The sequence below is a fragment of the Centropristis striata genome, chromosome 2, assembly GCF_030273125.1.
Source record: "Centropristis striata isolate RG_2023a ecotype Rhode Island chromosome 2, C.striata_1.0, whole genome shotgun sequence".
Taxonomy (NCBI): domain Eukaryota; kingdom Metazoa; phylum Chordata; class Actinopteri; order Perciformes; family Serranidae; genus Centropristis; species Centropristis striata.
The window spans coordinates 12,748,606-12,764,120 of record NC_081518.1 but is presented as its reverse complement, the minus strand read 5'-3'; the positions used below and the strand labels follow the sequence as shown (position 1 = coordinate 12,764,120).

The following is a 15,515-nucleotide window of genomic DNA, read 5'->3' as shown; positions in this document are numbered from 1 at the left end:
TAGATTTAACTCTCTGTAGTGGCTATATGTCCACAATCAAAATCAAACAAACTTTAAACCAACGGACGAGTGATGCACCATATGAATAAAATGCATGCATAAAAAGATGTCTATTGGTAATACAGATGTTTCTGTTTTCTTGTGGTTTGTTTATCCTTAGCAAGTAAACAAAGAAATCATGGCTCCTCCTGCCTCCCTCGCTCTGGTAAAAAACCATAGACCCTCCAAGGTGCTGGTCCAATACCTGCCAATCTGTATTGTCCTGAGGTGTCTGTAGAGCTGCCAAATTCTTGGAAAATAATGTAAAAATGTCAATGTCAGTTATTTGTATAATTAGTCATTTTGGTCTTAGTCAATTTCTCTAGTCTATTAGTAATTTTATTGTTGTTTTGTTTACCGCTGAAAGATTTATTTCCAAGAAAGTTATGAGCAATTCTCTGCTAAACACAAGATATAAAGTGGTGCTTTTGTATGATTCATTGTGGAGGAACTCATTTTTATAGATCTGTCGAGTAAATCAACTAATCAAATAGTATGCAAAATCTTAAGTGTTCAGAAAGAAAAAATAAAGGTGTGTTAGTTGACTAAGACTTTCTTTAATGGCGGACAGTCACAAAGCATTGTAAGTGTAACTTGTTCATATCACCATACAAATGATTGTAAAAAAAAGTATTAGTGTAAGAATTAACCAATTATATAACAACACAAATAGCCATTCTGTAAAACAATTTTACTTTTACATTTAAGTATTTCTACTTATAAGTGAACTAAGTACTTTTTCCACCAGTGCTTAAATATGACAAATTCCTGCTTAACTCTGTTGTACAGGTCATACAAACAAGTCAAGTTACAGCCGATCATACACAATCCTACTGTGAGCTCGTCATATCCATTGTAAACATCTCACCCTCATCCCATCCGTCTGCTCTGACGCCATGTCTGCATGAGTAGCATAATAACAGCTTGTTAAAGAATTAATGTCGAACAGAGGAGCGGCAGAAAGTGGCCTGAGGGACAGTTGGAGGACAGGGAAAGAGAGGAGACTCGCCTGCTTTGAGCTCTCTTTACAAGGATGCTCATTCATTGGTCACCGGGGTATGGCACAGAGAGGATATCTGTGTGTGTTTGTGTCTTTCTTATCTCACGAGGGGTTTGCAGCAGAAGAACACATGCACACACACACACAAACTGAACCATGTGCTGAGAGAAGACAACTCAGAGAAGAAAGTGACTTTGTATCCATCAATGCCGATCACAAGACTTGAGCGATGTGAGCGTGATTCCCTCTCGGGCCTTCTTAACTTTGCAGACAGTTGTTTTTGCATATTTTTACTATCAAAATGTTTTTCTGCAAAGTTGGATTTAAGTAAACCCCCACTGTATCTTACACTCATTCTCATAAAGACACAGAAAATGCCACCTTACCTTACCAGTGTCCATACAGTGGCACTTCAGTCACAGTGCTGCTGTGGCCTTCTCACACTGCAAACATCCACCCTTCTGTCTAAGCGAGCCGCCAGGATCTCCTCTCTTCCTTCCTTTCCCTTCAAATCCAAGCAGGCAGCCTGTGTCTGCTCTACCTCCTTCTCTCTCATGTTTTTCCTCCCCCCCTCCCCTTTAAACTCTCTCTCCTCCTCCTCCTACTGGTACTGATAGCTGGAGGGCGAGCACTCCCCCCTTTCCTCCTCTTACCCGTCTCTCCCATCCTGCCACTCAGTCAGCCCTCTGTCTCTGTCGGTCTCCAGCACAGTTCAAGCTCCAGCCCAGCCAGTAGTAGCCATTCATCGTCTTTCCTCTCCCACCCACTGCTTGTTTGGAATCACAAGGCCCATCTGGGCCGATTACCAGCAGCTTTTCAATCCTTCCATCCTTCACTCTTTTAATCTCCTATTTCTACTGTAATCTTTTACTCCACAGGTATGAAACCTGCCCAATTTCTGGAAAGACAGGTAGACCCCAGAAGGAACGTCTGCAACTGTGGATCTTGTTAGTAACTGCAGGAGTGCCAAAGGCAACGTGATAACATTTTTGGAAACAGTACAACACAATAAGACTGTATGACTGTTTCTTATTGAAAACTTAAAACATTTAAAGAGATAGAAAATAGAGGACATCTTACTGATAGGGAGGTGTAATATCTTGTCTTTGAGAAAAGAGTTTTTTCATTTTTGGTGCTATGTAACTGAAATAGTGAGTTACTATGAAAATGTATGAATCCTCCGATCCTGTGAACAATAGTATAAAAGTAGGCAGGTAACACTTTCTATATTGTATATAGTCACATCTCAAGTTAGCTAGTGTTAGCAAAATGCTAGCTAACTAGCTAGCTAATGTCGGCCTAAAGTCAGCTCACCAACCTCAGCCAAGTTTGCGTCCTCTTTATTTCTGTGATAATGTGATATAAGAGATTTGGTAAAGGAAAGACAGGTTGGTTGCCAATATATTTTATGATGATATTAATTATGTTTAATTTAGAGAAGATCACAGTGTAGTGGTTAGCACTTTCGCCTCACAGCAAGAGGAACCTGGGTTTGAATCCGGACCGTGGAGTTTGAATGTTCTGGGGCTAACCCCGGGTCCTCCAGCTTCCCCCCACAGTGAATATCTTGTCTGTCTCTATGTGTCAGCCCTGTGAGTCTGGTGACATGTCCAGGGTGTACCCCGCCTCTCGCCCAATGTCAAAGCTGGGAACGGTTCCAGCTGTACACAACCCAAATGAGGACAAGCAGATAGATAGTATGATAGATCAAGGCTAAAATTCCTTTGTTTATACAGTAAATCTCTATCAAAACTTTGTGCCATCCCACAGTCAAGTATTCCAGTGGGAGAAGTACTGTAGCCTTGCTGTCTGCTTCTTGAAGCTATATATAAGCTAACAAACTAATACACACTGTGGCACCCGGCTAAATGGATCTGGCATCACCACCTCGCACAGTCAACCTTGTCCGACTTAGCAACAGTAACTAAGGGGGCGGAACCTTGGATCATAACCTTCATACAAGGTGATTTGATACTTGCATTCATAGGGAGGGCAAGGGTTTTATATTCTGTGTTTTGTTTTTAAACCTTTACATTTTGCTCAAAAAAGATTTTTTTTTTCATTAAATAAAAAAAACAAAAAACAGCTGTGATTTCATGTGTAACCATTACTAATAACGCTTTTCAACCATGTATAAAAATGTTAAATTGATCATTACAAGTATGTGAAAGTCTTTATGAATGAGTCATTCAGTGTCAAAGTCTGCTTTAGCTACTTGTATTGTTATAGTTATTATAACATGTTGGTAATACGTGAGTCAAAGATCTTATTTATTACTTTAAATACATAGTACATTGGTCACATAGCTCCATCATTATGTTACCATGATCTGACATTCATCAACAAGGTGGAAGCAACACTCGAAATAACTGAAGTTAATTTGAGCATCAGTGTTTGTTCCTATTTGACTACATGACTACATAGGAACAATAATTACATTTTATTAAAAGAACACTGACTAAACCGCTTTGCCAGGAATATGTGATTTTCTTTCCAGCGACAAAATAAAATTATGGAACTTATCCTAAAATTCTCTCTTGCATCCTATTCAAATGCATATTTATAGCTTAACTAGAACTGGTGCTTAGTGACTCCTGCTCCTAAATCACTGTCTGTTTATCACTGACGAACCCTGAAGTCTCTTTGTGCTCTTTCACTACAAACTGCTTGTGAAACAACCCCTGGTCAGATCGATACACTGAGGCAGGTGTTACAGTGAAAATTGCATCCCTTGATGGTTGTCTGTGTGTTTTAAATGTGGGTGGAGCCCTGCAGGTTCACTGTGAAGGAGCTTTGCCTTTGGCCTCTTGATTTAGTGTGTGTGTGTGTGTGTGGTTGTGTGTGGTTGTGTGTGTGTGTGTGTGTGTGTGTGTGTGTGTGTTATACTTGTCTTTATTATATGTTGTACATGTGTGTTCGTTTATGTGCCTGCGTCCACCTCTGACCATGTGTTGTCTGTTTGCAGCAGTATACATTTACTGTAGTGCTCGTGGCTGCAAGGCAGACCACTCCAGAGAGTAGAGTGGGTTTATTGAGTTTTTTTATGTCTTGCTTCAAAACACTGCTGCTGCTGCTCTGTGCACACTCAATCTTCCCCTTTCCTCCTCGCTCTTTCAGGTTTTAACCCTTTTTTCCAATATCCTAACAGCAGCAAATACTTTTGTCTACGTTAAAACGATCATCAAACTATAAAACTAGCTGTCGGTTTGTAACAACCACAAAATAAAATAGTTATTTTCATAAGAGTAGCAGCATAATTTGGCTGTGCTTTTCCGTCATCCCAGCTGCAGTCCAACATCCACTCTCTTCTCGAACTATACACAGTCAATGGCCCATACTGACTCATTATGAGCCATAAAAGGCCATTCAAACACCACCAAATCAAATTAAACTATTCCAATAGAGATTTTCTCAATGCTGGTGCCAAATAAGGAAGTAGGGCCATCTGAGCTCACATTGAATAGATACAAAAGGGAAATCCACAGGGCTACTGCATGTCTCGTCACTCAGACACAGTGAAATCCTGTCAAGCCACCATGTCATGTTCTGTCTTCTGCTCCTCTCACTTGGCAGCGACACTGTACAGTCATTTACGCTGACTTCCCATCTCTGCGAGGAATAAATATCACAAAAAGCGAGACATCCTATTGGTTCTTTTGACCAAATTTTCTCTCGGCGTGAAGTGGGATCTTACACAGGAAGTGTCACAGCTTGGCCGAAAGGGCTGGAATATTTTCTGCACTGCTATGGCAATGCCTGACAGAACTACTGTGGTCATACAAAGGCTTTTGTGTGTTGTGAAGCTGCAGATTATATGAACAAAGTACTTGCATTTTAATATCCATCATTGGTCGGTGTTAATCATCTTCAAAGCAACATTATCTGATGCAGATAAGTCACACTTTCATTTTATAAGTGGAGTTTATTAGCCTGGTGAAAGCATCCTATCATGTGAGCTCAACATTTCTGTTGGCTCTACGTGAAAGTCTGGCCTTTCCTCCATTCCACATCATTTCAAGAAATGAAAGCGTATCCAGGCCGATCAGGGGCTGCGCCAGAGGCTGCAATGTAACTGGGCAATCAGTTACACCCAGAAATGTTGTGTTTTTGTCTGAGAAATAATTAAGGAATCTTTCATTCTGTTAAAAGAAAAAAATTCAGGAAATTGTATCGAATTGTGAGTTGTGGTGTATCGTTACATCCCTTGAGAATACGGAAAGATAATCGCAGTAACATGCAGCATTTGTCCAGAAAGACAGGTGAAAGAAAAGCTGAATTAGAGATTGCATTGAAGTCAGTAGATCAGAGGCTCGGCTGGAGGTGTTGTCATGACTCTATAAGCAAGGCATTAAGCAAAATCAAGTTAAAACCTACAGTTGACAAAATTGACTGGAAGCTGTAGTAAAATAGGAGCAGTCAACACAGGAGATGTTGGCACCCCACTGCAAGGCACACTTAGAAGTTTCCATGAAACAGGAGACCATGAGCCGACTATGGAGCAAATCTCACTCCACAAGAATCAGCTGAAACTGATGCATAATGCCTGATGCAGACAGCCATGCATGAATTGTTTCCATACAGCAACACATACACACAAAAGTGAACGAAAGCCACATCCAACTCTGCAGGCGATAGCAGCTGTGACCAAGTGGCAAATGGAATAAAATAAAACGGAACAGAATAGATTTAACACACCTGCTCCAGCAGCTCAGAGTGAATCAGTCCATCTGGATTTTTGTTGGATTTTCCAGATGGCCAGTTCAGGAATGTTGGAAAGGTAATCTTTTATTTGAGCCTGCATTCATTTCAATCAGTTGAAAAGAGAGGTCACAGGAGCTCCTGGAACTCACTCAGTCCCCCATTATCTGGCCCATTAGTGTCTATTATATCATTTCTGGAGTTTCTCAAACAATTAGGAAGACACACAAACACACCAAAAAGGCTCTACTGTAATTCATCCCATTAGAGTGAACAGTAGGGTTAGGTGAAAGGGCAAAACTTTCCTATTATTCATGTCCGTCCCCTCAACCTACCAAAGTTCATGAGCTCAATTGGCAGGTTGAGGGCTGGGGTGGGATGGGGGGGCTACGTGAACTCCACGTCACATCTGCATAACTACTGTATGCTGTGCAGGGCCAGCCACAACCATAGTCTGACAAATATTTATATGTCAGATTTTCTTTATTTTATTATGTGGTTAAAAGTAGCATAAAGCATAATTGGTGATTGGTAATTGGTGGTTTAACTTGCACAGGGTGGCTGTGGCTCAGTTGGTAGATGGGTCGCCATGATCCGTGACCATGGCAGCCTACATGTCAAAGTATGTTTGGGCAAGATACTGAACCCAAAAATTGCTCCCAATGCTGCGTTCATCGGTGTGTGAATGAATTCCCTATGGTGGCATGTGGCACCGTTTAGGGTAGTCTCTGCCACCAGTATGAATGTTTGTGTGAATGGGTGAATGAGCACAGTCTGTAGTGTAAAGTGCTTTGAGTGGTCACAAAGCCTAGAAAAGCACTATATAAGGGCAGGTCCATTTACAGTAGCTGGATTCCTGCCATATAACAAGATTGCAAATCTAGTACATAAATAAATTTGTTCTAAACAACGACTGCTGAAGTGTTTAGCGTAGATGCTGTAATATCAAAAGTAATATCAAACTGGACAGTACTTTCTAATTAAGAACAGCAACAGAGAACAGTGAAGGTCTTTGCCCATCTCTTGGCTGGTTTCAGCACAGACGTAGTGTCACGGTGATGGTTCATCCAATCACCTGCCAGGTATCTGTGTGCCCGCCCTTTTCCAAACAGTTTCCAATGACTGCTACTCAAATGGCTCACTTCACTTTTACACTGTGGTCTGTAGTTGCTATGTTTGTTTTTTTAACCGTTTTTTGCTGCTGAGTCACTTTGACATCATGGACATATCCATCAAACATATTAGACCCTTCTGTCTGCGTCTCCCTGAAATGGCTTTGTTGTTTTCCCATGGATCAGACTATACTTCTTCAGAGAGTGCAGTTAGTGACAGTGTGGGCTCCATGATCACTCTGACAGCTTGACAGACTCGCATCAGCTAACAACAAAGAGGCAGGACTTAGTGAATGGTCAATTATGGACAGGGGGATGAAATTTTCCATATGGGCCTCATCCACACCTACTCCAACACCAAGGACCTTTGCATGGGTCTCCTGGGCCTTGGGTCGGGGTCATATGCACCCTTTAAACCCCTGACAGCAGGCTTGATGGGGAAGCTTTGCGTAGTAACGACAATGAACAAAGTAGACTAAGTTATATTTAGGATTACTACTTTTACAGTCTTTGTACCATGGATATGGGCCTGGAAAAACACCAGCCAATGCTGTTTGAGTTCTGGAGTGTGTGTTCATGATGATAGGGTATTACTCTGCGATAATGACAGGAGATGCAGAAGCTCAGCTAATGGCATCTCTTGGGCTGAAAGCCAGCCCCATTAAGCAGCGGTAATGGTGCAAAGAGCACACTAGCCAAGGACAGGAAACCCAGGAACCCAGCTGAAGGGCACTTATCAGAGCGCAAGTACACAGAGGAGTGGGTGTCCTGGAATCCATCCATTTCCCCCTGACTGTAAAACAAGGTTGTTGACAGCAGTGTTATCATCCAGGTAATGTAATTACTATGAATGTAAACCATGGTATTTTAATTCCAGACATTCTGATATGCTCACAAGTACCAGTCTCTTCTTCATCTTCATCTTGCTCACAAATACAATCTGTTACATTAAAATACAAACAGACAATTTTTTTCCAATTCCAATAAAAAGGTCAGCCATTGAAAACCTAAGAGAAACGTCTAAATTAATAATCTCCCCTGTGCTTTCCTTTCCTTTCCCCCCAGGAGTTTCTGCCACGTGCTATTTGGAGCATAATGATGTGAGCTGCGCCTCACACCCCAAATGAGAGAGGGGGGGTTGCAGTCTCAAGGTGAAGGAAAAGTCCAGTGGAAAGACAAAAAAACAAAAGAGGACGTGAGAGGCACAGGGACAAAAGACTAACAGAGATAAATGGAGGCGGACACTGCCTAAAAGACAGACGAAGGGACTCAAGGTGAAAGAGAAGACAAGATAAGAAAAGAAAATAAGTGAATGCAGAGGGAGGAGCAACAAAGGATGATGAAATATTTAAAGAAACAAAGAAAAAAGCAGACAGAGAGGAGGAGCACAGGAGGCTTTTAGTAGACAGAGATTAACGCCCCTCTGTCAGACCACCTGCCTGCAGAGCGCTCACAAACACACACACACACACACACACACACACACACACACACATACACACTGAGTAAATGAAAACAGTCTAGAGATAAATACTGATATTTTCCGAATCTAAAAACTTGCAACTGAAGCATCATGATATTAAAAAAAATCCAAGAGGCATTTTGGCTTCATCTTTAATCTTTCTTTTGTCTTTATCCTAACGCTAACACCTCAGATGACTAATGTCTTGCCAGTGAGCTGTCATTTTATACATCCTCATACCTATGTGTTTATATCTAATAAATCGGCTACAGCTGAAAGCATTTAATCTGTCGCAGTTTTAAGAGACGAACTGAACCAAAGTTTGAATTCTTTTTCTCTTTCAACAAAGATCATTTGTAAAGATAATTGAAATTGTGCTTTAGGAGAAAGATTATTGAAGGGACACTAAAGACAGCTGATTTATGTCATAGTACACAAATCTCATCAGCTCTGAAATGAAACCCCTCTGGCGCCGGTTCAAATTGAGAAAGCCAAATGGCACGCAGCCCAAGACGTAGGAGCGGGAGATGAAGAAGCACTTTCATCAGTTTATTGAAATTCATCATTGAAGTAAGAATACAGAAACAGCTCTCTGGAAGATTAATCATCCAGTCAGTTTTCACTTCTGTTAAGATATTGTATTTCATAGCCTCAAGGTGATTGCTGACAGAGCACGTCCAGTTGTCTGATCGTTGGTCATTTAACCCAGAACCTGTAGACTGCCCGGAGACTGGCATCACAATTACCTTCTATGAGTAAAAGACAAACAAATGCTCTGTCTGATGGGCAGGTTAACACTTCAGACGTATTATGCATCTTAGGAAACTGTAGGTGGCTGAGCTGTTCTTCACAAGAGATTTCAAGTGTGTTGAAGTGTGCTTGTGTCTGTGCTGTCTGCGGTAGAATTGTGTGTTCCACTGTATGTACAAAGACAAAGAGATGATCCTAGTGCCTGTTCTCTGTGTTTGCCAAAGTTTATATTAGAAGTTAATCAATGCAAAACTCTGCAGTAGACTGGTGCATAATCAGCCATTGCAATGACATTTTGATATGAACAGTATGAAAAGCACAGGTGTGAATAACAAAATTGAATAGTCAGGAGTTTCTGAGACCTTGCCCATTTCCCAGTTTGTACATCCCCGATTCCTTGCCTCACCTCCTCTCCTCGTCTCTTAGTCCCTCCCACCTGAGATACATGCGGAGGAGGTGAGGAAGAGACGTGAGGAGAGAGAAGTCCAGGCAACAAGCATTTTGCTAAATGAGCCAGCTTTGCTTCAGAGTGTTTCATTTTAAAGCTACACCAATAAAATATGATATGTGGCACAGCTGCATCATCTGTCCATTGTCACACCTCTTTTATACGTCAGGGGGTTCTCTGTTCACAATTCTATTTGACAAATTACTAATTATACTAATATCAGTATACAATAATTATTTTGACCAAACTTTGTATTCCAAATTCTTAAGCAAAAAGACAAACTTTTCAGAGCTGACTGTCCAAATAAAACAATACATTTCCCCCAAACAAAAAAAGCTGTTGAATAGGCTATAGCCACAATAAGATTTGCAATATAATTATTTAAATGATTTTATTTTATATCTTTCTAATTACAACCTTTAGTCCACATGGCATATTTGTAGACTCAAGTTGTATAGACAAGAGTTTAAACTCAGTAACTCTAAATAAAGTAAAAAAAAAACAAACATACAAAAAGCCCCTAAAATGTCATGGTTGCCGAAATCACTTCAGCAAGCCTCCTTGCTCCTCGAGATGCTTTTAGGAATTGGGACGTCCTTCATAATGGTGCAATGAGATCAATTCCCGGGTTAATAGCCTGAGGATCAACAAATGAAATTCACCGTTGCTGGTTCATCATCATGGCTTACTGAGACACTTGAATAGAACAGAACCATCATTAAGGTTATTAGTAACACCTGAGCTTTTCCTACTGTGACATTTCAAATTGCCTGCTGTGAAAAATGGCTAATTACACATCCTAACATTTCAAAGAGAAAGCCAAACCAGATGAAACAACATGGAACAGTCAAAAGAAAATTTGCAGCAACTGTTTTTCTTCTTCCCTAGGACAATAAATCAAACCATTTACTGGTTGAAATATTAGTCTGACATTGCCTGATCTTTTCTTTTTAGAATATATATGACTCAATATTTTTACTCGTCTGGGAAAAGCTACTTGTTCATCCAAACTGAATCAGACACAAAGCTTTGAAGTCCAGACCAGCAGAGAGTCAGTATGCCAGGCGATTCCACACTGTGTCAGCAACCAGATGGACTGAACATCCTTCTGGTATCTCTACTCCTCAATCTATCACTTGTCTCTTCTCTCTTTCTGCTGTGTCCTCTCACTATCTCTTTCTCTCACTCTGTCTCTCTTCGCAGGACTGGATGGTTGAGGGCGTGAAAAAGCGAACCGAGACAGAGAACGTGGCCAAGCCAAGTGCCAGACCATCTGCCTGGCCAAGGACTTCTCCATTCCAGACAGTGGCCGTCTCAACCTTGGCAACAAGGATTTGTGCTGCTCGAATACTGATCTTCCTGTCATTTATGTGATACTGTTTGGAATGACATGGAAGGATATGATAATAAATCCCAAAGGGAACAGTAGCAGGAAGATCTGATATTCATCAACACAATTTCCAATAGAAAACAAAAGTTCATCTTCTTGGTACGATAACACATATTTTTATAAAGCAGCCAATATTTTTTTTTTTCGACACAGTACTTTGATTATAAAACGATGAGACAATATACCTGCATACAACATAGGCCAGAAAATACTAATCTTTAAGACAAGCAAGTTGGAAGATACAATCACTTTGAATTGCAACAAAAGGAACTCTAGAAATAACACAAAAATAATAAAGCCTGATTTCCACCGGGCGCGTTACCGCAGCGTCACGTCAGTGTCGCATACGCCGTTGCAAATAGGTAACACTCTAATCAATGAGAGCATTTCCACCGGGCGCGCTGCGTAACACTACAGCAGCGTCACGTCAGCGTCTCTACGCGAGCATTAGGTAGGACTTCTATTTCTCCGCGAGACGCTGCCAAATCGCGTGAATCTCAACAGAGCAGATCGCACCAGACAGGAAGTCCGACTCAGAATCAGCGTAAAACACTTCCGCCCCTTTCAAAATAAAACACAATACGCAGTTCATGCAGCCTAAAACTACTTCACATCAGCATTATGTTATGACCGGGGCACCAGATCAGCAATCAATCAATCAAAGGGTCTCAGAGGATCGGCGACACGGACGACAAGAGACTGATTGTTGAAGTGGAACATCATACAATCATTTATGACATAACATATTGTTTTTATAAGGATAGATGGTCAGATCAACATATCTTTCACGTCAGAGAAGCAAAGTAAGTTGGTTGTTGTTGTTGTTGTCTATTTTATACACACAGTTTATCCATAGACTGTATAAATAGAGTTTAGAGTTAATCACGGATCTTGCGGTCTTCCGTATGGTCAGGATTATCGCGTGATCTCGTTATCTCGCGTGTATACGACCGGCTCGCTAAACTGACGTGACGCTGCTGTAACGCGCCCGGTGTGAATTGACGCTGGGCAGAAGACGCAACAAAACCGCGGTGGAGACGTGCTGCTGCTGGAACGCAGCAACTCAGGCAACTCAGGAAATTTCACAAATAAGAAAAGCAATATAGGTGCATTTCCATCAATTGGAACTGGAGCATAGTTTTCAAAGTTTGCACGAAAGGCTGTGCAGGATTTAATCCACCAGTAAACAGAGCAGAAGAAACGGAGGTTGCGTACCTGGAACAAAACAAGTTGCCCTGGCCATCTAATCCATCTATGATAGAAAAATGGAGAGAGCTCTTCAGAAAAAAAAGTCACAGTTTTTTTCATGTCAATTAGTAACCGGCATGTTTTATGCTGTCCAGAGACAAAAATGAGCTAATATAATATCAAGGAAGATGCCGATGTTCGCTAGATCAGAACTTCAGAACTGTTCAATAAAGGTGTTTCCATTTCCCATTTAGAAAATCAACTATTTTTAACAAAACCAAAACCACCTCAAGCAAGCGTTAGAACTTCTTTGTGCAACTGAGGAGGTTTTATGCCGTTTCTATTGAGGGTTTCAGATACAATACTTCTAAATGCACATTAAAAAAGTTAATGAGTGGTGGAGGATCAAATTATATGCTGTCAGTTTTATATTGTTAGGGCCTTACCACTGGGAATAAAAATGTAAAGTTACTTCTTGTGCTTTCACTCTTTGTGAACAGCAAAAGTAACGCCAATCACCTATTAGATTATGATATATATTATACTGTGTTGACAATTTGTGGTAATTACAAGACAGGTTTGAAATTAAATTGAGTATCCAGCACTGAAGGAATTCTCGCTCTGGGGAGTGTGTTTGTGTAAATTTCATGCTCTAGCTGCTCTCTAGATTTTTATTTTTCAAGGCCATTTTGGCCAAATATTGGTGCAACACAAAAAGTCACACAAGAGTCAGCAGGAACTCAGAATCATCTTAGAGTGACCTTGAATTTTCACAGCAAATTTCTTACCAGCCTGTCCGGTAGTGGTTGAGATATCTCATTATAAACTGCACGTATTGATTTACTGACGAACAGAAGGTACCGGATACCAGCAGGGAGAGGATATTACAGAGCCATTTGTCTGATACAGTTACCCAGGGCAATGAGATAACCAATGTCCTTGCACAGGAACCTCATACACATCAATATCATATTAGTGTACCAGGTCAGTTCTCTGTAATCTCTTTATGGTTACTCACAGTTTAATGGACTAGGTGATTGCCACTGAAGATGGGTATACGGTTTAACTACAGGTTCCATGAAACGCAGCATGTGAACTTGTACTATGACTCTGTATTATAAGCTGATCATGTCAAAATGAAAAATTTTGACAAGATCAGCTGTTGTTTGTTGAGGTGAGGAAAAAAAGAAGTACATTTTAATATAGAGCTTCTTCCTGATGTTATTAAGAGGGCTTATTAGGCCAAAAAAAATGTGTTTGCCTTTTGTTGGTTCCATAACACACATAATGTGACATGATGTGTCAAAGTCTATTATCATGGGCACGATACAAAGAACAGTAAATCTGTGTGAGATAAACAGATTGGAGCAGTTCTGGCACCTTTGCCAGCTTTTAAGTGGGGGCAGGGAAACTCCAGATGTTCCTGTTTATTCAGAGCAGCAGTCATGAGGAAAGGCTCCTAATGGGTTTTTCTAATGTGGTAAGCAGGTTAAACCACAACTGTGGTCTTTAAATCAAGCCAGTGAAGATTATAAGTAGCGATGGTGACTGTGCACTGCTCAAAATCTGACAGGTGAGATAAAAAAAAAAAGGAATAGTGGTCGTCACCTCATGCACTCCTGCACATCTGGGATAGTTTCTCCAATGTCTCTTCAATGATGTGTTTCTCAGCTTTTTGTTTCGATCAAGAAAAAAGACTGCGCCTTTCTCCATTTCTAAAATATGCGCAACCAGAAAGAGAGGAAGAAACAGGCGATAGTAATTGCCTTTGCACACATGTGCGAGCTTGTTAAGCCACATTTGAAATGACAGTATTCCCGTTTGTGGGTGAAGGTTAATGTGTTGTGAATTTGACCTATTTCAGAGAAGCTGCTCTGTTGATGAGATCACCCAGAGAAATATAACCACAGGACTACAATACTAATGCTGCTGTCATTCTACATCATCCTGTGCCTCCATATGCTTATTATAATTCTTTCCATTGGTTTATTATAAAGTTTATATAAGAGCAAATCAGATGGCAGGATAGTCTTTGGCTAGCTAGCAATGAAATATCCATCATATGGTCACTCATGCACATCTTTCCAGTCTGTTGCATTGATCTGTTTGTTGCCAGCCTGTCAATTGGACCTCTGCAGTATAGTAGATCTACGTATGTGTCCCAGTTAAACTGCCAGCTGCAAAACACAGACCTCATTTCACAATCCTCTATGGGGACAAATATTTAATTTTGGCTGTTATTCCAGCAGGGATTCTTTATTGGCACCATCTACTCCCTGCTGGATCTGCTCACTTCCCCGACTTCTTCATCACTCTCGTTTCAGTGTATCCTAATTTTTTTGTGCACGAGTGTGTGTAGTACAGTGTTTTCATTGGATTAGGCAATGATCTTGTCGAATGGAACATAAATGATGAATATTTAGAGTGCACATTTAGACCTTCATGATCATGCATTGTGGATTTCTCCCTGAAACTAGTATTTTCCAGTGATATTCAAGATAATAATGCTATATTTTAGGTATACATACTTTCTCAAAACTTCTTGCTAACTAAAGCCTTTGACTCTGTATGAATTGAGGCATAAAGTTTAAAGTAAATTTTAATAAAATTCCTTGTATTTCATCAAATGCAATCTTTCCTTCTTTCTGCTGCAATTGTTGCACAACAATTTCCCTCGGGATTAACACAGTTTTTTTCTTATCTTACTTCAACTGATTAACAGTAGTATGGCATGGGGAAAACATTTAAAGAATCCAAGTGAGACAGATCCTCCTAAACAGCAATGTTAGATAGTATAACACATGCCAGCAGGCACTGCTTGAAAGCAGGGTTAATCTTTTTGATATGAAGTTCTGTCGGACACCAAACCGCATATTAAATTGTTTTCAAAGGATTATATTAAGACTTATCAAAATTAATATCTATAAACACATTGCACACATGCATGGCTATTTTAATCTCCTGAATATAAAATATAATATATTCTGCTTTAAAAAGATTCCTATATACTTGAACATACAACAATAATTATCACTGTCGTCAAATTTACATTTAGGGGGTTAACATGATATCAGACAACATCAATACAAGTTTCAAATACAGGACTGACATACCCCTCCTTTCTATGGGCCCAAAAATAACTTACTTAGTTACTCAGTAAAATCAGTACTGATTATACTCCACAACCTAAAAATCCAAAATAAAAATCCGTACAATCAACTAGACATCTGCGCAGGTTGCAAAAACAACAGCAACAACAAAACACAGCCGCATAGATCTCTTGACAACTAATATATTTCAGGAAAATTAGTTAAAATGCCTGGCAGACTCTGTCCATAGGCCTGCCATCAATTTATATTCTAAAATTCAGCTGCTGTACCTAGTAGGGTAGCTAATATCCTTAACAATTCTGTTCAACATGCTAACTC

General features: G+C 40.3%; 1 protein-coding gene across 4 annotated transcripts in view; it reads right to left on the bottom strand.

Annotated features, from left to right (window-relative positions):
* coro2ba (coronin, actin binding protein, 2Ba) overlaps positions 1-15,515 on the bottom strand; it is a 58,061-nt gene that overhangs the window by 23,101 nt on the left and 19,445 nt on the right. The window contains exon 1 of one of the 4 annotated variants that reach the window (XM_059347049.1): positions 1,426-1,555. The exons of 2 other annotated variants lie outside the window; for them this stretch is intronic. In XM_059347049.1, the coding sequence (XP_059203032.1) occupies positions 1,426-1,440 (15 nt within the window). In that variant the 5' untranslated portion in view covers positions 1,441-1,555. Of the gene's footprint in view, positions 1-1,425; positions 1,556-15,515 lie in introns of those variants that run through there. One more of the 4 variants, XM_059347050.1, reaches the window with a different exon arrangement.